Here is a 24,601-nt window from a genome sequence, read left to right as displayed (position 1 = left end):
TTAGGTCTGCAGAGGGATCCGGCCCTATTCCCAGTTGTAGCTCTTGAACTCTGTAAAGGACCTTCTGGCAGTGATGGACTTGCTTTGTACAAGGGTCAGCCTGAGATGCTGGAGGTTAAAACGCAGCACAACTCAGAGGCAGACTACTTAACAAGAGATGGTCCTTCAAGCAACAGCTCCTTCTACAGCAGCGAAGGAGAGGGGACAGACCACGAAGGAGATATTTTGGATTGCAGCGGGTCCAGGCCTTTACTGATGGATTCAGAAGAGGAGGAGGAAGCCTGCAAGTTGTGTGCAGGGTTCCTGCAGTCTGTGGCCAGGGAGAGACATGAGGCCTCCAAAGAAGATCCCCACTCCCAGTCTTCCCAGACTAGAGCAGGGGAGACGCTGTTCCCTGCCTTCCAGTCGCAAACCGGGGAGGTTTTTAACGAACCGGATGTTTTTGCCACAGCTCCTTTCCGAAGCTCGAGAAAAGTGCCCGATGAGGTGGATGTCTTTACCAAAGCTCCTTTTATCTCCAAGGGCAACATGGCTCTTCAACATCCAGAAGAAACGGATGTATTTCTGAGAGCCCCTTTCACTAAAAAGAAAAGCGTGGAAGAGTTGACTTCTCACAGTATGTCTACGGAACCGTTCACACCACCCGTTTTCCTAAGTCAAGGAGGCGATGTCCGACACAGAGCCAACCTGATGTTCCCGGGCCTGGATTTGACAACGCACGGGTCCATGGCCTCGGCGAGATCTCCATATCCCTCTGCCGGGTTTACTCAACCAAGCAATCTTCATCCCTCTTCTGTAAGAGCCATGGAGACCCATGAAAGCATCCCTTCTAAAGGCATGCTGCAGGAGCAGGGCGGCATGCCCACTGAGAGAAACCAGGGAGGACACGCGCTGCCCCAGGAAGCTGTGCTGGGCTCCGTGGTTAACAAACCTTTCCGTCCGCAATCCTTGTCAAAATATTCCCGTCACTACGGTCCAGAAGATGGGCAGGGTCTCGAAGTCAAGCCCATAGCTGCTTACAAAGTGGTTTCTCAGACCAACAGGCAGGTGATAGCAGGATCTGTCTCTGTTGCCCCTCTCTCTTCCAGGACTACAGAGCTGCCTGGCGGGGATCCCTTTGCTTCAGCACCATTTCCTTCCAAAGCGGGAAAGCAAAAGCCTTAATCTGCTGTGAGCTGGGAGGTGTGCTTCCCTAAGACCACCTCTCACAGGACCTTGAACCTCTTAGTTGAAATGAATGACATAGCAATATATATATAAAATAATTATTATTTTTTGGTCAGAACTCTATTTGCAGTGATATATAGTTGAACCATTTTAAGTTATGTTAGTCTGAACGCCTGGCGCTCAGGATCTTCGTATCCTTTTCAGTTGCTTCTTACCTTCCTCCTCTCACTGTCTTCCCTCCCATTTATTTTTAGATGCTTTTCCAAACCGGTAGTATTCCATATTTTCTGGTCCTGGCTGGGGAAATGCATTATAAGATGGATGAAAAGGTTTGTTAATTACAGAGCAAGTCAAGCGGGACTTGCTAGTGCTCTGGAAAGGAAGCGATTTCACAGGTTAAAGGGTTATTGCGACTTCTTTCTTATCGGCAGGGGCTTGTGGAAGAGAGCGAGGTCGCTGCCTGGCAGTGATGGCAAACCCGGCAGCCGTGGCTCCAGGGCGATCCTGTCGTGTGCGTTCGGTGATGCACGCACCAAGCGAGAGCAGTGCGGCCGATGCCTGGTGCCGGGTTTGCAGAGCGCTGATGGGAGCAGAGCCGTGGCTTCGTGCGTGCGGCGTTTCTTTGCTCGCTGTGGCGTGTAACACGTGGAAGTGCTTCTGCCCAGGGGTCCGTGCCGGAGCCCAGAGGAGTCGGTGGAAGGACCCTCAGTGCCTTCAGTCGCTTGTCTTGCAAACTCTCAGATGCAAAGCAATCTGTCAGGCTGTTACTATTGCTGTTGTTTGGAAAATCAAATGATCAGGCAAAGCTTTTGGTTTTACATGCGTATTTTCTGTCTGGTTTATGCCAAAGTGTAGGACCCAGAAATTTGCTTGTGGTGTTGTGAAGGAGAGAGCTGTGTATTTTAACAGTATTAAAAATACAGCTTACGGGAAAAATTTATTATGCAAACAACTCAATAGATGTCCTGATCTACATACCTCATTTAGTGTAATTCAGCATTGGCTGCAATCCGGTTAGACTGATTTATACTAGCAGAGAACTTGACTCTGTATCTGTAAATTCTGCCTTTTTCTTTTCCTGTTGATTAAGGACGAACCTAAACAAAAGCCATTCACGCTCCTTTGGTAACGGTTGCTCTACTTCAAAAATATCGTGGTCTCTACATATTCCCAAAGAGAAAGAAAACTTACCGTTTGTTCAGTCACTGATGTAGTGAATCCCAATACAGTTTTGAAGGAAAAATTGCCTGGGCTGGCAGTTGGGCAGAGACAAAGCAGACTTTGCTCCCCTCTCTTTTCAGTAATGTAAGGCAGAGATAAGAGTGAAACCTCCCATCTTTATTTTGCAAAATACCTGGTTGCATAAGTGTCTTGGATCTGCTGTTTCTGGCCTGCAAAGGCTACCTGTAAGCGTTGCCTGGCTTTCAAAATACCCAGTTTAGGGACTCCCAGTCGCTGATAAATCTTTGCGGTGCAGTAATCCTCCCTCCTAACGGGTGGTGGTGCTGCAGGGTGTCTCCCAAGAAAAAAATTTGGTGGTTTTATTTTTAAGGACTTGACATCTAGGGAAAAATTATCCCCATTGATTCCAGTAGCATCTGGCCAAGTCTCTTTAAAGCCTTGCAGTGGCCATTTCCCAAGGGAGTTTGTTCATTCTCGTGTGAGCCTGAGCCTTGCGTTGAGGGTAAAGGACACATTTTGCCTTTGGGAGTCTCCCATGAGTGGCTTTGAGTTCTTTGGGCGTTTGTAGGGGAATTGGAGCAATGGGTAGGTTGCTGAGATCAGGACCGTTTCTGATGTGTTCGTACTCGGAGAGAAAGTACTGCAAGTACTGTCAGCCAGGAGAGGGATCAGCCCTAGCTCCTCCTAACTCACTGGAGTCACACCCGGGAGAGCTTCTGCAGCCCAAAATAGACTTCAGTTTTGCATGGAAAAACGTGACACCGTCTCCAGTACCTAGCTTTGTCCGATGCCCAAATAATAAGCGTTAAAGGAATGCCACAGGCACGTTAAAGATGCATGTGAAGGCTGCTTAAACAAAGCAGAATGTTACGCAGTCCATGGCTGATTTGCTGCCGACTTTTAAGCCCAGCAGCGTTAAGGGGAAGATGGATGGAAAAACCCTGAATGCCAGGAGACGACTAATAGGAGTTACCCGTTGCTCCGTGTTTCCTTTCCCCTCCCCAAATTCAGTTCCCCTCCAAAGTATCTCTAGTTGCAAGAGATGAGCCAAATGTTCAGCTGGACGTGCTCGGCGCGAGGATTGCCTGGAAGGGAGAGGGAGAAGCTTGGACTGAGGTCTTAAAGCCCTGGGGTGGGAGGATACCTGCAAGCGAGGAGGCTACGTTGGCTGGCACAGCCCGGTTATTGGCAAATAGTCACCTGCCAAGCCCAGGTCAGGTCTGGGAACCTTCTGCCCTGCTCTGCTGCGCTTGGAGTTAAGTAATATTGGTGCATACTGCTGTTTTAGGGGTTTTTCTGTCTTCCATCACCACCTCTTGAAAACAGAGGTACTGTAAAGAAATTTCTGGGTTTCCCTTGTTTCTTCAGTAAAGCCGAAGCTGTTGTTTATTGTACTTTGTTGTCATTGAGTTTTCTCTTTAAATATATACCTGAAAGGCGGTTGGTTTTGTTTTAATTACGTACATATCCCGCCCCCCCCCCCAAGTCGGTCGTTGCTGGATTGGATGGGTGAGAGATGCCGAGAAGGACTGTGATAGCAAACTGTGAATTCAAGGGATACCAAGGACACTGAGCGTGAGGGCCCAGATTTGTTTCAACACGCAATCTGTCTCATGGCCGCACATGCAGCCAAGAGGCTGAATTTCACCTCAAGCCGTTAAATTCGCTCGGGAAGCTGCTGGAAGGGAGGTCAGGCCTTGGCGGTGCAGGGATGAATCTGTGGAACAGGGAGATGCTTCGCTGGAGCGAGCCGGTACTGTGTTGAAATAAAATGAGGGTTCAGTGCATTACCTCTGCTAAATCCATTCAGGTTCTCCTTCCTTTCCTTCATTTTTACTTGAAAAATTGATTTTTGGATAATTCTGTGAAACTTCTTTCAATGCCACGTCCAGGTCTCGCTGGATTAGCATTAGCATTTCCCCTTCACGCTCGGACCAGAGCCCTTTGCCTCTTGAGCGTGTTTGTGTCAGTGAGTTTGGACCTCGCAATCCTGCGCTGCCAGCCAAGGGAGAAAGGGGAAATGCACCGAGGATGCAGCAAGGAGTGTGGGCTTGTTTACAGCCCTGATTCGGGTCAGGCTGAAGTTCCAGCTAGCATTTTGACAGCTTTTATGTTCTTCAAGCACTTTACACAAAGAGCACCTAACCGTGCCCCAGAAGCTAGTGATCCTGCCAGCATATATCCAGTGCTTAAATGGTTTTAAATCTCTTTTGGGAGGTGGAGGCAGCTTGTTTGTATCTCTGCATGTGACCTATAAGGTAATGGGACTTTTGGTTATGGTCAGAAACTTGAATTTCAATGGCAGTTAGTCCGATATCCTTCTTATTTCCAGCCTGTATTCCTCCTAATCCTGCACTGCCAGCGCTGCAGCTTCAGCGTGATGAATTGCAAGTGGAAATTTCATTTCCACAGTCTCTGAAGCTTACTGTCTTTAATGAATGTGGAAGAATAATGCTAATTGTTTTCTTTGCCACACAACTGGTTTCTTAATGAAATAAGACCAGTATGGCCTCAATGCAGCGTTTTGAAGTCAGTTTTCTGAACAGAACCACTGGTTTAATTTTTTTTTTTTAAAGCTGTAGTAAATTCTGTTAACTGCCCTGGGTCCTCACGCACAGCCAGAGGGCTGCAGCCCTGCGACAATCTCAGATTCGTGCTGGGAAGGGGACTCGTTCTTTACCCATTGCCACCTTCAACTTGAGTGCACTTAAAAGTCTGTCTTCAAAGTGGTTAATCAGAGTTTCTGCATGCAAAGAAAAAAAACAAAAACCCAGTTGGCTTGGCTCTCTGCCTCACTGCCGTGACGTTTGTACAGCACACGTAACGGGACCAGCTGCTGCGGTGGTAACCTGCGCTTTTTGCAGCCTGCTGCAGTATTTTCGGGACTTTCCCCGTAGCTCCTCTCCCTTCTGGTCAGCTCAGCACTAGTCGTACGTGGTGTTAAGTTTAAGACCTTCGTCTCTTGAAGCCAGCGCACGCTCGGTCTGTAATGCACACTATGCATGGAGCACATAGGTGATATTAAGCTCGTTAGCAGCAAAGCTGTGTACGATGATCATGACACACAGCGCCTGAAGTGCATCTTCGGTGGGACTTAAGCAGGACTGAGCGAGAGCCGTTTAATTGCTAACTCTCAATCACTCCAAAGTGGTAATTGGTTACTTTAACTCAGCTTCCACCAAAGACTCTTGTGTTTGGGAGTTGAATTTTTAGTGGGGTTTTTTTTTCCCCTCATGGTGTGAAATCAAGGCCTTTCAGTACACCAAAAGACTCCAAAGCATTTTTACAGTAGTATCTTGACAGTGAAATCTTGTTCCAGTTCTGAAACACATTTTGAAACCTGATCAGCTGTGTTAGTGCTTCTAAAAATACGCCACGGCCCATAGTTTCCATTGTAGGTAGGGTAAATACACTCACACGCACCTAGAAATACTCCTCGGTGAAATGAGAGGGATAATGATGATCCAGTGTTCCCCGATCCCTCCTCTCCAACGGAGAAATAATGGTTTGCAGGGCTGGGGAGGGCAGGGTGCTTGTTCGGGGCCAGGAGCTCTGATGTAGGATGCGGCATCGCTACACGGCGACTCCGGCTGCGAAAGAAACTCTCGTTTCTGCACGGAGCAGGAAGCTGGGGCTGGAAGCGTCCGTGGTCTCCGTTAACTGTGACAAACAATCTGTGACTCGTGTCCGAAGAGCAGGGGTTCATTCGCACCGCACTGTTATTAAGGTAATTCTTAACAGTCTTGGAAGTACCTCTGACTTGGCAGATTTGATGGAGTCAAGTTTTGCACTCCAGGTGTGATCCTCTGTGTTTCTGGTAATCATTATGAAGAAATGTTCGAGTTGTAAACTTATGTACATTTTATTAAAACTGTATCTGATTACAATACACTTTCTCTGGTGTGCATTCCTTCTCCCCCCCACGTGCAAAATATTTTTGCCCGATACAAAGAATCTGGTTTCTCATGAGTTTTTCCTACTAAGGTACTGCCATCGGTCTGTCCCTACCCTTTTATCTGGCAGTTGCAAAGTCAAACTGATCTTATTGCTTTAAGCAGCGGCTTTAAGCGGTGGATATTCCAGTTTATTGGAGAGAAACCATCACGCCCAGGGCAAAGCTACAGCTACAGGCGGCGCAGAGCTATTGAGCCCTCCCTGCAAACCCAGGAGCCGCAGCTGCAAGAGAGGAGGTGCAGAACAAACCCATCTCCAAAGAGGATCTGCCCTACGTGAGTGAAAAGGTCCGTGACCGTGCGCTGCCGTGCCGAGCCGTGCACGCGTGCGAGGGGACGCAGGGGTGGCCAAGAATAGGTTTTTGGCAAAGCCCAGGGAAAACGTGCTTTCTGTGAGCGCAGCTGCCTGCCAAGGTAACAGCGACTCCAGCGAGGAATGACTGAAACGAAGGGCTGGAACTCTGTTTAAAGGACTTCGTTGGATTTTTACGTTGTATTAGTTAATCGTAAGAGAATAAGCATCTGTGATGGGCCTAATAAAGTGACAGGCAGGATTATAATCACACTAAGGGAGGAAAAGGCAGCCGTGGCACAGACACAAAGTGGAACCTCTTGCTGAAATTGCAAATGTGTCTTCTTCCTCCCGAGGCACACTCTTCCTCCTCTCGTTCCTTGTGCAGCAGCCCTGATCGTCGGCAGCGGCTGCCATCTGCAAAATCAAGAGCTTCCCTGTCAAATCCATATTGTCATCAAAACACAGACCTTACCTTTAACTTTTTCTGCAGCCACACCTCTGGAAGGTTACTAAGTGGCAATTTCCTGATGACTTGGGAGGGTGGGGGCGGGGGGCAAGGCTTTCTGTGTTTTACTGGGCTCTGTGGTAAAACCTGCTCTGCAGGGGACTCTTTGTACGCCCCGTGTGGTAACTCCCGCGGCTCCTTCCAGAGGGGGATAAACCATGCCAGCACCTGGGACGCAGTGTTGCTATGGTAAGAATTTTAAAAAATAAAAAAGTCACCCTTGGGGGTGGTGCCTTGGCTTTTGGGGTGGGGGCTATTTCGATATTTCTGTTTTTAGCAAACACGCTGCCTGCAGGAACCGTCCCCGGGCCCGCTCTGGCCGGGGGGTGCAGGGGCAGAAGCAGCTCGGGGCTGCAGGCGGCGCGCGCCCTTCCCGCCGCCAGGGGCCGCGGCACGCGCAAGGCGGGGGCGGGGCGCCGCGCCCGGCGGCCCTGAGGAACGCCAAGATGGCGGCTGCACGATGGCTCGGCGGGGCGGCGGGGCTGGGCGGCCGGTAGGTGACCGCGGGGGCTCCCTCGGCTCCTCCCTGCCCCGGCCCGGAGGAGGGAGCCCGGCTTTTTTTTTTCCCCGAGGGATCCCCTCTCGCCTTTTCCCCGCGCGGCTGAGGGGAGGGCGGCCGTGTCGCAGCGACCGGCACCGCGTCCTCCCAGGCCGCGCCGGAATCTTCTCGCTCTTCCCCTTTCCTTCCCCGCTGCCGCAGGGTCGTTGAGGGTGAAGTTATTGGTTTCTGCTTCTTCCCCCAGCCCCATTACAAAAGCGAGGCGTTAATTCCCCCCGACACGAAGGTGCTGAGGGCCTTCCCGTGATGGACTGTTCACCCCCCTGCGCACATAGGTGCGAGTAATGAGGGGGAATTCTCCCCGCATGTGCTCAGGACGGTCCAACGAAGAGTAATTCCCCCCCACACACACGTGCACAGGATCATGCAATGAGGGGCAGTTAACTCCGCCACACAGGTATGCTCTGGGCCAAGCAATAAGGGGAAATTCAAAGGACCACGTGGTGATGGGCACACCTCCTGCCCTGTGCCTGGGCTATAAAGTGGACTATAATCTTTATTCCCCAAAGCTAAAGTGAGAAAGGAGAGCTTTTCTTTTGGGGAATCTTTCTCACACATCCTGTTGTGGTCTCTGTACCTGCTATCAAGACCACAAAAGTACACGGGTAACGTGAGTCAGACCTTTTCTGTGTTTGTGTCTCCCTCGCTCGCAGCGGGGAGGTCTGTTTCATGAGACAGAGCTTTGCTGCTTCTCCCATGTTTGAGGAGTCTGGGGCCAGTGCTTGTGTTATCATTTATGGGCCCCTGAGAGAATCAGCCTCCTCTCCTGCAGATGCAATTCATTTAGTTTACCTGCTTTCCTCCTCCTGTACTTGATAAGGAAGAAAGAAACCAGATAATAATCCTCTACGTAATATTTATCTGTGCTGTGATACAAGGTGGGTTTTGGTTGCATTTTCTGACTTTGCTCTGAAATACCTGGATGCTGTTGACTGTGCATACAGTCACAGAAATCAGGTGTGCAAGCAAGTATTTCACTTTTCCAAGTTAGGCCTGTTACTTCATCGCTCTGCCTTGCTTTTTCTCTTAATGTTTTTTTGTTTTTTTCTTTTTTCCCCTCTTAACTGTATCTGAGCAGATGACACCACCCCTATTGTGACTGCTAGTGCGAATTATGTGGCCAGTATGGAGCAGAACCTCTTTTTAACTGGTCTGGTTTCATTCTGGAACAGTACTTGTACTGCAGTTTACTGAATTTCTTTATTCCCCAAAGGGAAGAAATATATAGAGGTGGACTGGGTGCTTGGTACATGTAGCTATTTTATCTTTTATCCAAATGTTGTCTTGTGGTTTGTTTGGTTTTTTTTCCTTCCGAGACTTGTTTGTGTAAGAGTAGCCATTGTATTGCCTTTTTAGCCTGTCTCCTACCTTCTGAGAGTCGGATGGGAGAGCCTTATGTTTGACCAGCTAAACCCATGGAGTAGAGGAGTAAATTCTGGCCTTGATTTAGCCTCAGGTGCTTGGGGTTGGATTCATCTCAGTTGTCTGTAATCTTGTGAAAATTAGGTATTTAGTCCAAGCTAGATTTCCAGGTGCTCACTACTGTCCAAAGGAAGACAAAAGGCTCCCTTAGGGTCATTTTATTCTCTTCTGTTATAGGTAAGTAAGGTGTTTTGTTTGTCTTTAGTGACTGTGAAGCAGTCTAGATTAATTTTTTAGGTAAATTGGAGAGTTATATCTATTTTGTTATGAAATGAGAGGGAGCACTGGAAAGGGGAAAAAGTAAGGGACATTTTGTAATCCAGCCTGCAAGCTTGCTATGTTACCTGAGAGGTGTAAGGTAGGTAAGCATCTTGCTGAGTTCTGGGGTTGCTAGAAGCATGTGAAATGCTCTCTTCTGTGGGGTAGTGGAGGAGTGCAAACTTGCAATTTGTAAGCTGCTAGTAAAATTATTTTTCTCTAGGTTCTGTCGTATGATGTTAAAAGATCATAATTTGACAACTCAACAGTCTCTCCGCCAACTTGCGCAAAAGAAACCATTTCTTCCATCTGCAGTATGGCGTAATGCAGGTAAACACTAGTCAAAAATGCATAGCTTGAGTTGTTATGTCTTGTGGAAATAATGAAAGCCTACTCTTCTTTCTGAGACCTGAGTGTGATAACATTTCCTAGGTGTTTTTTTTTTTTATGAAGTGCTAGTGCATTTGGACGTTTGGAGCTTGGGGAGAAGATGTGGATGGGTCGCTATGTTCTTGATTATACGTGTTTTTCTATATCATTCAGCTGCCAAGACTTACAAGAGGCTTTGCTGGTGCAAAATATTATTTGGGCTTTGCTGCACTTCTTAATTTCATTTCTATCTTAGTGTAAACGTATCCCTTGTGAAAGACTTTATGTTGTCTTCTGTCCTGCTTCAGCTGTAGAGCTCTGCCAGATAAAATTGCTGGCCATCCAGATAGAACCTAGCAAGGATGAAAGTGAAGCCTTTCATTCTTAGAGCTGCAGTATTTTCTTTTTTTAATTTTCTCCTGCTTGAATGTGCATCTGTGTATGGTGCATAATGGCATTCTCTATTAATATTACCTGCAACTTGGTATTACCCTGAAAAAGCAATGTTTAAGGTTGAGTTTCTTGTACCTACCTTTTTTTGGTAGGCTGTAATGCTCAGGAAAGAAAAAAAAAAAACAACCACCAAACACTGTGCTTTTGCACCTGCCTGAGGGATTTAGCAACCACTTTCCAATGCTGTAGTAGAAAGTCAAAACCAAAAAAATTCTGCAGGTGCTGTTGCATGGAATTTAGTCGCAAATGGAAATCTTATTTAAATGAGTCTGCTCAGGCAGAAGTTTCTTTTAAATTTTGATTTCAGAGAAGTCCAATCTTACCTGGTCCAGCACCATTTTTCCTATTTCAGTTCTAATCAACAGGCAGGCTCTGACAAGTAGGCTTAGTAGTTTACCTGCTTCTGCAAGTGTCCTACTAAAGCCGGCCTCTATTTGGTGTCTTCCTCTTGCTATGAGCAGGTTGCAGAACAGAATAATAAGCAGGTGTATACACAGCATTCTGTAGAGGGTTGAAAGAAACAATATAGATGTTTGATCTAAATACAGCCAGTTACTAACTACTGCATAATAAATTCCAAACTGGTTATTCACAGCTGTGCAAAAAACCCTCCAGGTTGATTAATGATTGAAAAACCTGGTCTTAGAAGGCAGATCTTCAGGTGCAGAAGGCACTTTTAAAATACAGCAGCTACCCACATAGGCACCTCTTCTGAGAGGTGATAAGGCCATTCCTGTTTCCAGGTGTTAGAGATGCTGTGCAAACAATGTAGGATAGCTGATAGTGACCCTGTTGTTTTCAAAAAATGGGCAGAGCGTACTCCATTTATGCCATCCAAATCTCCCATTGCTGGTTATTTGTAAACTATGCTGTTGTGCTGGATGTGATTTTTGGATGCCAGCTGGATCTGGAAGATAAGTAATTCTTCCGTCCCCATGGATAAAACTAACTAGTTGCTTGCTCCATCAGGATTATATTTTTCACGTTAAAACTAAATACTTCCACGCTAAGTCTTTTTTCCCTTAAAAGAAAAAAAAAATATAGCCTGTGCATGCTTTGCCATTGTGTATGTTCAAGTCAAATAGGTTGTTACCATGACAGACGTATGCAGTAACAATTTGGCAATTTATAAATAGCGTGATTTGTCATCTAATACTAGGGAGTCACAGGCAAAATGGCATTTTAGAAAAAAGAAAATGTCAGCTTTTTTTGCTGCTTTAAATCCCTCCATTGCATATTTTTTAAGTTATGTGAGCTTGTTTCTCAAGCATAATTTACTTACAAATAATCAGTTTCTAGACAATTCTGTTTTTAAAATGCATTTTTTTCTTTCCTGAATGTTCATGTATCATTGTGTTATTTGATGTGCAGAGGGAGGGAGAAGGAAGTAGTAGAACATGGGAAACTGTCCCTAACTGCTGTTCAGCTTCAGTGGGACATCAGGCATGTGCTGCGTGGACATACCTACAGGAGAATACACCATTAAATTTAGAGTATTACATTTTAGTCGAGATCAGGGTTTTTTTTTTTTTTTACACTCTTCTAGTGAAAGAAAGGCCGCAAAATGAACTTCAGTAAAAATCTCTTTTTTTTAACATCTTTACCAGTGAACCGTAAATAATTTTATTTTGAATTGGTTGGTCAGATCAATTTCTGGAGGATAAGTGATAGCATACAGTAATTTTTTACTCTGTGGAAAATATTATGAGCAGGGTGTGGTTAACTGTAGCTGTTATTATGCTTGTTTTTCTTTTTTTATGGTGCTGAAAAATGACATAAAAACCAAACCCCATAAATTGTGTATCTTGGAGAGGGGTAATAAAACTGAGTACGCTTTGAGCATGAAGTGATAATGCTGTAAGGGGTACGTCGTGGCATTTGAGGATCATAAAACCAAAAAAACTAAACACAACAGAGAAAGGAAGGTTGCATCTCTTGGCCTTCAGTAGAAAGTGAGGATGGTACTGGCCTTGTGCAGTCTTATGCCATTGCAGTAGGATGCTTTTTAGTAAATAAAAGTTAGCAAAAGAAGCAAAGACAAGGTTCCATTTGTCATCTTGTTTCCTGTGAGATAACATGCCAGTGTTCATCAGTCTTCATGTCAGTCTGGAGGCCACTGCATTGGTTTTTTTAAAGTATTATTGCTGCGCAGGCTGCTGTGTGCTGTAGTGCAGTGATCACCCTGGTCTTGGCTTGCTAAGTAATCAGGATCCTTGACTTTCATTTAAGCTGCTTAGGTTTGATTACGTTCTTTGTTGTCTTTTTGTTTTTTTAATTTCCAGTAAGATGCATGTTTATTCAAACTCAAGACACGCCAAATCCAAATAGTTTGAAGTTTATTCCAGGGAAGGAAGTGTTGGAGTCGAGGACTATGGAGTTTTCCACACCAGCTGCAGCGTTTTGCTCACCTTTAGCAAGGTATTATTAAACACCTCATAATTTGTTTGGGGGACCGGTGTGGGCTGTGTGTCTGCAACTGATGTTTTTAAGCACAGCTTCTGATCATTCTGCTCCTCCTTATACTCAGGAGCAGGTTGGCTGGATTTAACTTTTTTAATGCTGCTTTGCTTGTGCATAACATTAAAACTGGGAAGATTGTCATTACTATAGTAGTCTTCCTGTGTATCTGTACTCCCCACGTGGTATCATAGCAGAATGCATTATGGGCTAGTTTATGCAGCTGGATTGAGCGGTGTTATTAATCAGTATTTTTGAACAGTTGCTGCATCACTGGTGAGACCTCTGACCCCGGTTTTGCAAAATCATTTCCATCAGAACACAATTCCAGTAGTTACTTGGAAATCATGCAACTTCTTGGAATTGGGAAATAGACGGTATAAGGAAGTAAACAGTCCCCAAATACTACAAATTAAATGTAGTAGCTTGCTTGCTTTGGCAGATGTTGGTGCTAACCTGAACTTCACAGCCAATGGATTTTTCCTTCACAAAGGGTTTATAATGTTTTGGTCAAAGGAAAGCCAGTTTTGGCCCACTCTTTCAGGCTGGATCTATAACATCTCAGGAGTTGCAGCTTTCAATAGCAGAATGCTAATCAGAATGCTAATCTGGAATAAGAATCTCTGAGCAGATAATCGATTCGTATCATCTTGGTATAGAAGGGGTTTGGAGCACTGTCACAAGCCTCTCTGGGAATATTTGGAAGCATCCTTTTCTGCATGTTTGTCATTGCTTTCACATTAGCCTCTGAAAAGAAACTTTATCTGTTATGTGGGTGGAAGGGCTTCAGTTTGAGGGCGAGATCCAGAAATGTTGCAACAGGTGACCTCCGGACATCCCAGTTTAAGTCATCTTTGTGTATGTTGGAAGAATTCTCTGCAAAAGTAGAAGCTGTTTCATGTGACAGTCTCTCCAGGAACTGTAGGGTTATCAAACACGCAGCTCTGACGTTTCCAAAGGTCTCTTGCAGAGTTGTTTGAGAGCAAACAGGATCTCTACAAGCAAAGCTCTGTGACTTAAAAGTAATAAATACAATGTGAAAGGTTTTTGAGGACATCAAAACGTGTTAGCAGAATGCCGAAGCTGTAGGATCTGATTATGCCAAAGTGCATCAGGTTGCAGAATGCAGTTGACTGTCAGAAAGTGGCTTTTTGTTGTCACGTATCTCCAAATAGATGCTTTCATCAAAGGTGATGTATGTGTTAGAACGTATACCGTGGCAGAACAACTTGATTATGCACATTGTGCAAGTTAATGGGAAAAAATTGTCTACTATATATCATTAAACCCCAGATTATGTTTTTTTGTAAAAGGAATATTCATTTATTTTGAAAGGGAATATTCATTTTCCAAAGAAGTAACAAAAGCTTTCTGAAGGGGAGGGGGAGAATTATTTAATTCATCTAGGATAGTTTGATGCACTTGCCTAATGTAATTGTTTAAGTAACTTTTTAAAATCCAGTTGGTTTAGTGATATAAAAGCCCAGTACATGTATAACTGTTTCACATGTGGCAATTCTTTCAAATGGGTATTGTGAAATCTCTTCTGTCATTTTTCATCACGCATACCTTTATGATAAGATTTCAAATTCCTTCTTTCATTGCATTGTTGATGTTTTCCAGTCTTTCAAGACAATATTTTTTCTTTTTTTTTCTTTATTTCCTGAATTACAAAAACACTCTTTTACAGCCTTATGCTGTATTTAACTCTGGGTACTTTCTACTTTGAATGATTTTTTTATTTTACTCTTCAGGAATAGCATCATTTATTTATTCTGTAGATGAATTTGTTGGGTTTTATTTAACCATTTGTGGAAATTGGTCTTCACATTCTCATTCTGCTTTTTATACTTAAGATATTTTCAAAAATATGCTCTTTCTTATCATCTAAGTTCTTGTGTTGCTTTGGACGTGTGCTAATTTACCACCTGGTTGTTGGGTGCTGTATGGGGCCATCTCAAGCAATATAGTATGAATTTTAAGCCTTTACTAAATCCTCACATTTTTCATGTGCCGTACAAATGACTAAAAATATTGAAGGTTGCTTACAAAGCGAGTTGGTGTGTTAAAGCCTTGTGGACTGCCTGGCACTAAGCTTTTTATTTAATGGCAACAGAATTGAAGGCAGTTTTTGTTGAGCTCAATTACTTTAAATAACTTTAATCAAAGGAACATTCCTTGCGTTTGCACTAGTCCTACCGGAAACAATAGGTACCTACTGGTTTTGATGCTGAACAAATACCTTTTTTTATACAGAATATAATTTTGATTTCAAAGAACAACTGGAGAGAGAGTAATTCTTTCACACATCTTGTGGAAAAGTCCTGTGAGATGTGTTCGGTTTTACTATGTACACTGCTTCACAGCAGGATCTCCTGGCTGTTACTAAGCTGTAGGTGAAGTAACAGCGAGTTTCTCGTAATGGTCCTGGTTTTAGTGCTGATTTTTGTCTAGAAATGTATTCTAGAATAACACTTTTCTGTGACAGCTTAAATAAATCTTCAGGAGTTTGCCTGATGTGTTTGCATTTTTTGTTTTCTTAACAGACAGTTATTCAAAATTGAAGGAGTTAAAAGTGTTTTCTTTGGACCAGACTTCATCACTATCACCAAGGTAAATGGAACAGAGATTCAAATGTACTAAAAGATGAGCTGAGATTCAGCTGTCTAATAGGTGGCCATAGAGATGGTCTGGTCAAACTCTTGGGCATGCACAGTGAAAGTACCAGAGGCAGCATTCACAAGTGGCATAAAGGAAATTGCCTTTAACATAAAAGATAAAAAAAAATCACAGTGTTTGGATAAGCACTGGAATAGGTTGCCCAGCAAAGTTGGGAGATTCTTTGATCTTGGAAATGGTCAATATTCAGCTGGATGAGGCCCTGCCAGCTTGGAAGTTGGCTCTGTGTCAAACAGGAATTGGGACTCGATGACCTCCAGAGAAGGCTTCTGAATGAGATGACTGTATCACCAGGATGCAGTGCATTGCAGGCAGTGTTGGGTTTATCCAAGGCGTGGAGCTCGTGTCATTAGAGATAAGCTGTTGCGTAGTACCTGTGCAGTTATGCTCTTACTGTGTGAAAAGCACAGGGCAATTCAGTGAATGATAATTTGGCTCAAAATTAAATGGAACCAAACAAACTTGAGTCTTTGAAACAGTTTGGTAAAAATGTGTCAAATAATCTATTTAGGAGACTTTGTTTTTCACACCTTTTAATAGCATGTGGCTTGCAAACAAGGAAGTGTTTCTGTTGACTTATAAATTGAGTCTTGCTGAACTTTTTGGCAAAGCTGGACTTGACAAAATATGAATGAAATCCATGCATCAAATGTGAGAGACCATTACGATATTTTTAACGTAAGGAGAATCTCTGCATAACTTAGTAGCGGGCAGATACTCTGTTTTTATTCTTTTTTAATTATTTTATTTTTATTCTGATTCTCATAGGAGAGTGAAGACCTGGATTGGAACTTACTGAAACCAGATATTTATGCAACTATAATGGATTTCTTTGCCTCTGGCTTACCTGTAGTTACTGACGAGGCACCTAGGACAGATACAGGTAAATCAAACTCTTCAGGAAGAAGCCAGTATCTGCCTTTGGGTTTAGTTTTTTGTGACATTCAGAAGAGCCTCTGCTTGTCCCTCAGAAAAACATGCATGCGAATTTAAAGTGAAAACTGCTAAAATTAACAGAGAATTTGCAGAACGTGTATGTTCTAGTGGAAGCAATGCCGTGCTGTCTAAAGGAGTTGCTTATCCATGAATATAAAGCCTGGTTCTTATCTGCTGTAGTACGAGGAGTATATCTCCACAGGAGCTATGCTGAACTATGTGTTTTGGTGGTGCGAACCATGTTCTGTTATTCTTTGTGTGGGTGAAGTATTTTTGCAAGTACTGAGGCTGTCTTTAGAAAGCTGTGGGGTATTGCTGCATATCCTTTTTGTATAGGCACCTACAAAGATTTTCATTTCCCTCTTTAAATCAAAAAAGAATGCCCAGGCTTAATGTCTGGGTCTTAATGATAGGTTTATGGTCTTAAGTGAACAAGAAATAGTAAGAAGTCTTTTTCCAAACTGCACTAGAAAGTAATTGAGACTAACTTATAATTTAACTCAAGGGCAGTATTTTGTCATTTGCAACTTAAACAATTTTCCCAGTATTTTAAGGAAGATTATGACTACTGAATTCCTCTCTGCTCTGTTAAGTCTGGATTTAATTTCAATATTAATGTAGATTTTATTTTATTTGAAAAAGTTATCTTTAAAAACACTTCTGTGAGACTAATACTGAGCTTAAATTGCATCCAGAGCTGCTAAACCCAGACACATTCATAATTATCCTGCTGAATTTTTTAAGTTACTGAAACTTTCCTTGTGAGGACCCTGCCTTAACATGTGCATCCTTATTGAATGTTAGTTGTTGCATCTTTTTTTTTTCTTTTTGCATGTTGTTTGCTGTCTTGTAGAAAGTGGCACTACTGTTGTCTGTTAAGGCCTTTGCCTGTTGAGAAGAACTCTGAACCAGTGCAGGTTTTTGTTGGCAAAAGCCTGGGATGTAAATAAGGATAATGCAGAAAAAGATACTTACTCTGAATTAAGACTTCACCCTTTCGGTTTTAGTCATCTCAGCAATGTTTTTATGCTATTTCCTTCTGCTGTTATGGATATACAGTGTTAGTAATCCTATCGGAATTCTCTCCAAGTCCTGATTTTGCACATCTTTCTTTTCCCAAGCTGCATCAGAAGATGATGATGAAGTTGTACTAATGATTAAAGAACTGCTGGATACAAGAATAAGGTAAGCTGGGAACATTACTGCTAGATGGAGTGAGTTAGTCTTGGGATTTAGATTTATTTAGGGAACAGTGCGTTTTTCTTTGGGTATGTGTGATTTCATGGTTCAATACCTAGCGTGGGGGTTTAAAGTGCAAAACTGGCCAGAATCGAGAATGCTGTTTCCTCTAATTGAAAACTTTCTATCTAGTTTTCCTGTTTAAGCAAACTATGTGCTGAACAGAGTCCTTATTGCTGAGTGATTTTTAGAACAGTCTTACCCTCCAAAATGCAAACAGATCCATTAGGTTTAACCTGGCTATTTTTAAGTAGTGAAAATACCACATCTTTGCTTTACAGTAACTTTTTTCCTTCTGTTTTAATCTCTGTCTTAATTGTACTTGTCCTTCCCTTCCAAGTATTCCAAAGTAGTTTATACTCTTGTATCATACTCTAAAGGAAAATTTACTCGTGGATTTCCCTCGCTGTCTGGGCTTCAATGGATTTTATCCTTGCATTCTGTTGCAATTTTATTGGTATTTTAACACAGGTTGAATTCAGAAACTGGTGGTAACTAATGAAGTCTCAAGAGTTTCTATGGATCATGTTGTTTACCTGAAGTATATTTTTATGCTCATTAATTGCCTTCCAAAGTGAACTGAAAGGAATAAGCAACTTGACATTTTAGATGCAGGGGAAAATGTCTAATGTGTTTTTGAAGCTGTGATATCTGATGGCGACATCTTCCCAGCTCACAAATTACAGGAACCAGAAACTCACATGTGGGTCAAAATCACAGAATTAAGTTTGGTTTTGTTTTTTTTTTTTCAAAGTTGCAACAAACTTGGGATTTTTATTTCATTTTTTTAGATACTGAATTTTAAAAGTGATACTTAAAAATACCATTTTGGTTACCTGACAGCTGACACATGATACTGCTTAATTTTTCTTGAAAGGGAAGAGGGAGAAAAGCAGAAATAAGCTGGAATGTTTTTCCCAAGTGTACGTACTAAGTGTTGAAACGTGTAACCCAGGTATACTGTTCTATAAAGCCATGATAGAAAGTAACATTTGGGAGGTTCTGTGCTTGCTGGGAATGTGGTCATTTAAGCTCCGTATGGTATGTTAGTCCTTGATTTCCCAGTGGCCTTTCATAATGGTCACAGAATTTCTGCTCAAATTCCCTACCTTTTTCTTTCATTCATTCATTCCATTCCCCCATACCCCTTGGGGGACCAAGAGGCTGTTGAGAACATTAGCAGTTCTGTATCTTCATTTTATGGCAGGATAGTTTACAGAAGGTATATATAAACCAGTGGAACGTACAGAGCATTTATTGTTTAGTCGATCAAAAATATGTGCAAAGAAGTTGTCGGATGGAGGGAATTTAGATCTGAAGGGTCCCATAGTGTGTTTTTAAAAGTTAATTTCAAATAAGAAAAACGAAATTTTTAGTCATGTTCTTTGGCTTTATGGAATGGAGATAATTTGCTATGGTAAGTTGTTAATAAATGTGTCAGATTCATAGATTATTCTCTTAGGAGTGTAGCTCTCAAAAGAGTTATTTTGGAAATCAGTATAAAGAGCTTCTGTTAGAGTAACTTGATGGTTTTAGCTGGGTCTGGAAAAATGTTGCTATGGGGATACAGTTACAATGCTGGGCATTTGCTGCTTGCAAAAAGAGAAATGCTAATAGTACTGGGATGTGATCTTAGCGGATGCTGGTTTCTTCACTCGTCAGCAGGATTAAGCTTTTATATAGTTGGAGCTTTTTTCTGTCCTGTGTAAACTATGGCAAACTGCGTATTTATTTATAGATGCACTTAAGGGCTCCTTATCACTGTCCCTAGTCAGGTAACAGATGCGCATGTGTCATGTGGTGGGACACACACCTATTCTCTTTGGCACATAACTGAGGCAATCATCGTGATGTGGAGAGGGCCTCAAGGCAAACAAGTGTTTCTTTGCAGGCTGAATCAAGCTCTGCTCTAAGGTGCTTACCCTTGCCCCTAGAACTTTGATGATTCCTTCGTGTGCTGCTGCAGTCATTGCCAATACATTTTGCTTAATGTCCTATGGAAAAACAGTAGCTGTCGAAGTGAGAGAGTCCAACAAAGTATGAATTGTTGGAAATTTGAACCAGGTGGTTGTAGAGAAAGAGAGCTTTAGTTACTACATCTTGACAGTTCTTTGTGTGTATTAAATTGAGCTTTAGTAAAGATTTCTGGAAGGAAACACATTTCAGCTATACTTGCTTTAAATTGAGTATCGTATTCCACCAGGCCGACAGTGCAAGAAGATGGTGGTGATGTTATTTATAAAGGCTTTGAGGATGGGATTGTGCAGCTGAAGTTGCAGGGTTCGTGCACCAGCTGTCCCAGTTCCATCATCACCCTGAAGAATGGGATACAGAACATGCTCCAATTCTACATCCCTGAAGTAGAAGGCGTGGAACAGGTGGGTTGGTGAGATAATAGCTGTTTTCTTTTCAATGGAAAAGAAGGTCTTTGTCCTTTTCCAGCACAAACAGGTTGGCAGTTTAAGCAAAAGTACAGGATATATAGGTGCAATTTTTCCAAGTCAGAAGCTGTATCTTGGCAAAAGATCCAGAGCTCTGCAAAGTCCTGTACAGCCCCATGCACCAAAATCTGCTGGGCACTGCCTGGCAGGAAAGCAGCTTTGCAGCAAAGGACCTGGGGTCGTGGTGGATGCCAAGTTGAACTTGAGCCGGCCAGGTGCCTTTATGGTGAACAGTGGCTGGCAATATCCCAGGCTGTGCTAAGGAGGGTGTTGCCAGCAGGTTTAGGGGGGCGATCCCTCCTTGGACTCTCTCCAGTATGCCCACGTTCCTCTTGTACTGAGGAGCATAGAACTGGACACGCTGTGTTTGCCAGTGGTTATTGACTTTGTGGGATAATAAGGGACAAGCTTTTGTCCCCTAAAACACAAATTCTTTTGCCTTCTCATTAAAAATCTGAAACAGTGATTGTTCTAGTGGCCTTTGTAATAACTTGATCAGCTCCTATTATTTCAGCTACGTTTCCTCCTGGCATTTTTGATTGATTGAAAGTTTTCGTTACCTTTTTCATGTGACCATTGTCATTCAGCGATGTAGAATAACTGCTGTTCTCATTGGGTCCAGCAAGGATTCAATCTCATAAATTCTCTATGCAATCCTACAGGACTGAGAGTTTAAACTGTTTACCTAAGCTACTTCTGGATTTGATTTCAGGTTGTTGATGACGATGATGATGTGGAAAAAGAAGCAAATTCTACATGAGCTAGCATCATCTATGGCCAAATAAGTATTTACCTCTTGGTGTACGTAAACTGTCTTTGTGCTGAGGAACAACCAGATTTGCCTGCCTTTTCAGAAAAATAGTTGCACTTATATCTGTGAAAATGTATCATCAATTTAAGCCATTTGTCCACTAATTTATTAAATGCCTTGCATTCAAAAAAGAATCGTTTTGCTCTATGTTGTACTATGTCTTAAGAAAGAAATGTTGGGCTTTAAGAAGGGTGATGCATGTCTCCATTGTTCTTTCATACACAAAATTCAAGACTGAAAAAGAAGGCGGAAGTCAAGTTTCTTGGCTGTTTTTTGTGCAATAGGAATATTAAATGTTTATTTCCCCAAAACCCCTTATGGGGCATGCAGGACTGTCTGCCCTTGCTCTATAATTGGGAAATTCAGGAATGTAACATTTCATCAAGTCTTGTTAAAAAGCTTTTGAATTCATATCAGGTTTTTGTGTGAAAAATAACCCATAACTTCAGCTATTCATTTTAGAGGATGTAATATTGGCATCACTTGTGGAAAGTTACCTACTTGCTCGCTACCACTGCACAAACAATAGCAACAGAAAGAAAAAATGTGAGGTTTTTGTTACAAAAATAGTATCTTTTAAAATAAATGTTAGATGATGATGATCCTTATCAGGTTTAGTAAGTAGAGAGACTAATTAGCTTATTTAGAAGTAAAATTGTTCAGCCATGATTAGTGGTCTGTTTAAACTTGCAGAAGATGATTTCTCAACATAATACTCCAACATCAAGAGGAATGTGCAGTGCTTAAGGGCACAAATTACATTTGTAGGATAGCAAAGAGAATTAATGTGTTTACCTATGCCGTATCCTGTACATTCCTTCTGCAGTGCCAAAGAGCACAGTGCATGTGTAACTTGGCTGCCCTGGCTGAGTGAGGGAAGACGTGGCAGAACAGAACACATTCCAGTTTTAGAGGCTATGGGAAGAGAAATATTTATTGTTCTGAAATTGAAATACATAAATCAGGCTTTGCAAGTACTTCTGTTTACTTGTGCGTGTAGGACTTAATTTCTTCCTGGTGCCTGGCTTTAGCAGATGGCTTTGCTAATGGAAATACTGTTTCTTCTTTGTGTTGCCACAATTGAGCTGAGTTTGCGGTCATTATTTGGCTTATGGTTACAGTTGTATCCCCTGCATGCAAGGATTCAGCAGCATCCGGTGTGTTCCCCTCTTTTCACTCCTTCCCAGTGTAATTCCACTGAGTCCCTAAATGGGATCAATTAAGTCAGTGGAGAATCTTTTATATAGCATGTGGTAGCCATAAGCTTCATATTGCTAGAAATTTGAAAATAAATATTTTAGCAAAAAATTTCTTCATCTTTCACAGAGAGTAGTAACCCACAGTCATTGAAATTACCCACTCGGGATTTGGAAATTGGTTTGAAATTACCATGTTTTCTTTACCCTATTGTGAAGTGTGCAGTGCCTGATCTTTCAAGTGCATCAATGACAAAATTCCCCTTGAGGTAGGCTCAGACTAACCGAAAGAGAGCTTGTGCAAACGTTATTGCCACGTTCTTCGTCAGCAAACCATAGAATGGCAAGGAATGTTTCTGGTTTCTCAAAAATAGAGCTTTTTAGCTCTAATTTGTCAATTAGGCCTAATTTGTCAATTGAATGCACTTGAAGCTAAAATTTAAACAGCAAAGTAGCTGTTCCGTGTGGTAAATAAAATATGTCTCTTAAAGATGTGGTCTTTATTCTTCAATTAAGCAGTACTAATCTCTTCCAGGTACAGCAAGGATCCAGTTCTGCCGCTGTCTCTGTATTTCCCATCTTGTTTTTAATGGGGTTTCAATTTGTACAAATAGGACCAAATTAAGCCTGCATGCACTGAGGCTGAAGAGATTCCATGCCCAGCACGTATCCTGTGTGTCCTGAAGTTCCTCAAGCTCTGTCATGGGGAGAGAAGTGCATAATGCTTGCATCCCATCCTCTTTTACCTGTTCTGTCCCACTACAAAGTAAGCTCTTTAGGGCAGTGGTTGTCGCATTTCTACAGCATAACACAATGGGGGGGTCCCCAGCTGGATAAACAAAAGCAGAGGGGGAGGGGGTTAAGTGCCAGTTCTTGCTTGGGGAACAAAACAAAACCCAACTGTATTGGCAGCATTAACAGTAATGATAAAGTCTGATACTGTGACAGCCCAATGTGGGAAAATCGTCAGCCCAAATCATGAGGAGTTTCCATGTGAACCTTCCAAGCTCTGTCTGGAACAGCTTAGTTCATGGAAAGAATCTCTGTTAGTGGGAGGTGTCCCGTCTCCTACACTCACCCAAAAAACCTTTCGCATTCACTGACACTGAGGCAAACAGGGGAATATAGTAATATAGAGCATTCAACATTTAGCCTAGGAGTTAACGAGGTGGCCAGTGTCCTCTGTGGCAGCATGGTTTGTAATGTGGTGTTCTTGACGTTCTTTTTAAAGAGGACTCTGCAGTGAAGGAGCTGGGATGCTCTGCTGTACCATAATGCTCAGGTCAGCAGGGGTTTTTTCGACTGAAGTTTTTCTATAAATTGCAGTTAGTCATTACATTTAAAATAGTCATGACTGCTTGAAATGATTCTGGTATTTTTTTAAAGAAAAAAGGTACCTTGGTATTTTTGCTGTGCCATAGAGAAGTGCAAAAATACAGTTTGTCATTCAGCCATTTCTGACAGAGAAAACAGACAATCCATTCATGTTTCCTAAGCACTGTTCTAGCACTCTGTTTTACAGGAAAAGTTGATTACAGCTATCTGAACTCTTGTGATCTTGAAACTGTTCACAGGTGGAGATGTGACTTACTCCATGCTTCTAGGAGAAATTAGCCTGTTTGTCTATAAGGCAGTCTTCTCATAACACCGTAGCGTATGGTGTAAAGCAACCAACGGCCGCAGCCTTCGCTGACAGCATTTTTGGAGCAGGTACTTTCAACACAGTAGCAGGAGGAAATAGCTTGCATTACCTGATGTTAATATTCAAAGTGCATTATATCAGGGATCACAAAACCTACTCTTTTCCAGGAGGGAGAGTCTGCAGTCTGTCTAAAATTCAGGACTTTAGCCAGAACTTGTATTCCAAGTGAAGTATGTTGAGCTTAGAGGAGAAGGAAGTGGTTAATTTTTCCCCCAACCATGACCCCTTTCTGTTAATTTTAAAAGGCTTGCATGCAAGAGAGAGTTTGGGAACCTTTTCACATTTCTCCGCTTGGTAGGAAGTTGCACATCTACATCCACATGAACTATACATGGTGGTAAACCCATGTACTGTATGTACGGCACACCTCAGAATAAAGTAACAAGTTGCGTAGGAGAGAAATACTGGTGTTCACAGGGAAAAAATTAAACAGGCACTTCAGGACTAAACACAACGAGCTAAATTTCTGTTTGTGTAAAATTCTGAGGAATTTGCACCAGGTTAGTACATATGGATGGGTGAGTTAGCCTCAGGGATGAGGGATTCATTTTTATAACAGCAAGTGTGGTATAGGTTTAAGTTGTAAAGTTTGGTATTTTCTGTGGTGCTGCTGATGTGAACTATGTATTTTGGGAGTGTTTGTAAGGCCTGTCTGTGCTCCTTTGGTTCTGGGGCATCCCTCATTAGGAGTAGGGTCATATCCTTTCAACTTGTCTTCAGGTAATGCTATAGATTATTTTAGGTTTGTAGTGAATACCTTAAGAAATTCCATGAGTGATAAGAAGTCATGAACTGGGAGCTGCTGCAGGGCAGCAAAGAACTCCGCAATATCAAAATAAACCAGCGGATGAATCGGGTGTGCCTAGTCGATCAGTAACAGTTTGAACAGTGGCCAAAGCTGAGAGCAACATTTCTGTGCCAGTGTACGTCGTGCACGTTACTGGTGATCACCTTTCGATGGGTTAGTCGTTCCCTTC

General features: G+C 42.6%; 2 protein-coding genes across 12 annotated transcripts in view; both read left to right on the top strand.

The window, feature by feature from the left end:
• Positions 1–6,236, top strand: part of AAK1 (AP2 associated kinase 1) — an 88,478-nt gene extending 82,242 nt beyond the window's left edge. For 8 of the 9 annotated variants that reach the window (XM_054804376.1, XM_054804375.1, XM_054804374.1 and 5 more), the window contains one exon: positions 5–6,236. In XM_054804376.1, coding sequence (XP_054660351.1) covers positions 5–1,164 — 1,160 coding nt within the window. In that variant the 3' untranslated portion in view covers positions 1,165–6,236. The remainder of the gene's footprint in view (positions 1–4) is intronic. The other variant, XM_054804387.1, reaches the window with a different exon arrangement.
• A 1,031-nt stretch (positions 6,237–7,267) lies between these two features.
• On the top strand, positions 7,268–22,412 carry NFU1 (NFU1 iron-sulfur cluster scaffold). Of its 3 annotated transcripts, XM_054804787.1 has the most exons (9): positions 7,530–7,595; positions 7,846–8,058; positions 9,565–9,671; positions 12,446–12,581; positions 15,167–15,233; positions 16,068–16,182; positions 17,357–17,420; positions 19,678–19,852; positions 20,628–22,412. In XM_054804787.1, the coding sequence occupies exons 3-9, from the start codon at positions 9,575–9,577 to the stop codon at positions 20,673–20,675; spliced, it is 702 nt and encodes a 233-aa protein (XP_054660762.1). In that variant the 5' UTR covers positions 7,530–7,595; positions 7,846–8,058; positions 9,565–9,574; the 3' UTR covers positions 20,676–22,412. The 3 variants fall into 3 exon arrangements, with proteins under 3 accessions (XP_054660759.1, XP_054660761.1, XP_054660762.1); XM_054804784.1 differs by lacking the exons at positions 7,530–7,595; positions 7,846–8,058 and adding an exon at positions 7,268–7,291; XM_054804786.1 differs by lacking the exon at positions 7,846–8,058 and having other exon boundaries at positions 7,471–7,595.
• The last annotated feature ends 2,189 nt before the right edge of the window (positions 22,413–24,601 follow it).

The sequence above is a fragment of the Grus americana genome, chromosome 26 (assembly GCF_028858705.1).
Source record: "Grus americana isolate bGruAme1 chromosome 26, bGruAme1.mat, whole genome shotgun sequence".
Lineage (NCBI taxonomy): Eukaryota > Metazoa > Chordata > Aves > Gruiformes > Gruidae > Grus > Grus americana.
The sequence above is the reverse complement of the archived record's forward strand: the minus strand, read 5'-3'. Positions and strand labels throughout refer to the sequence as shown.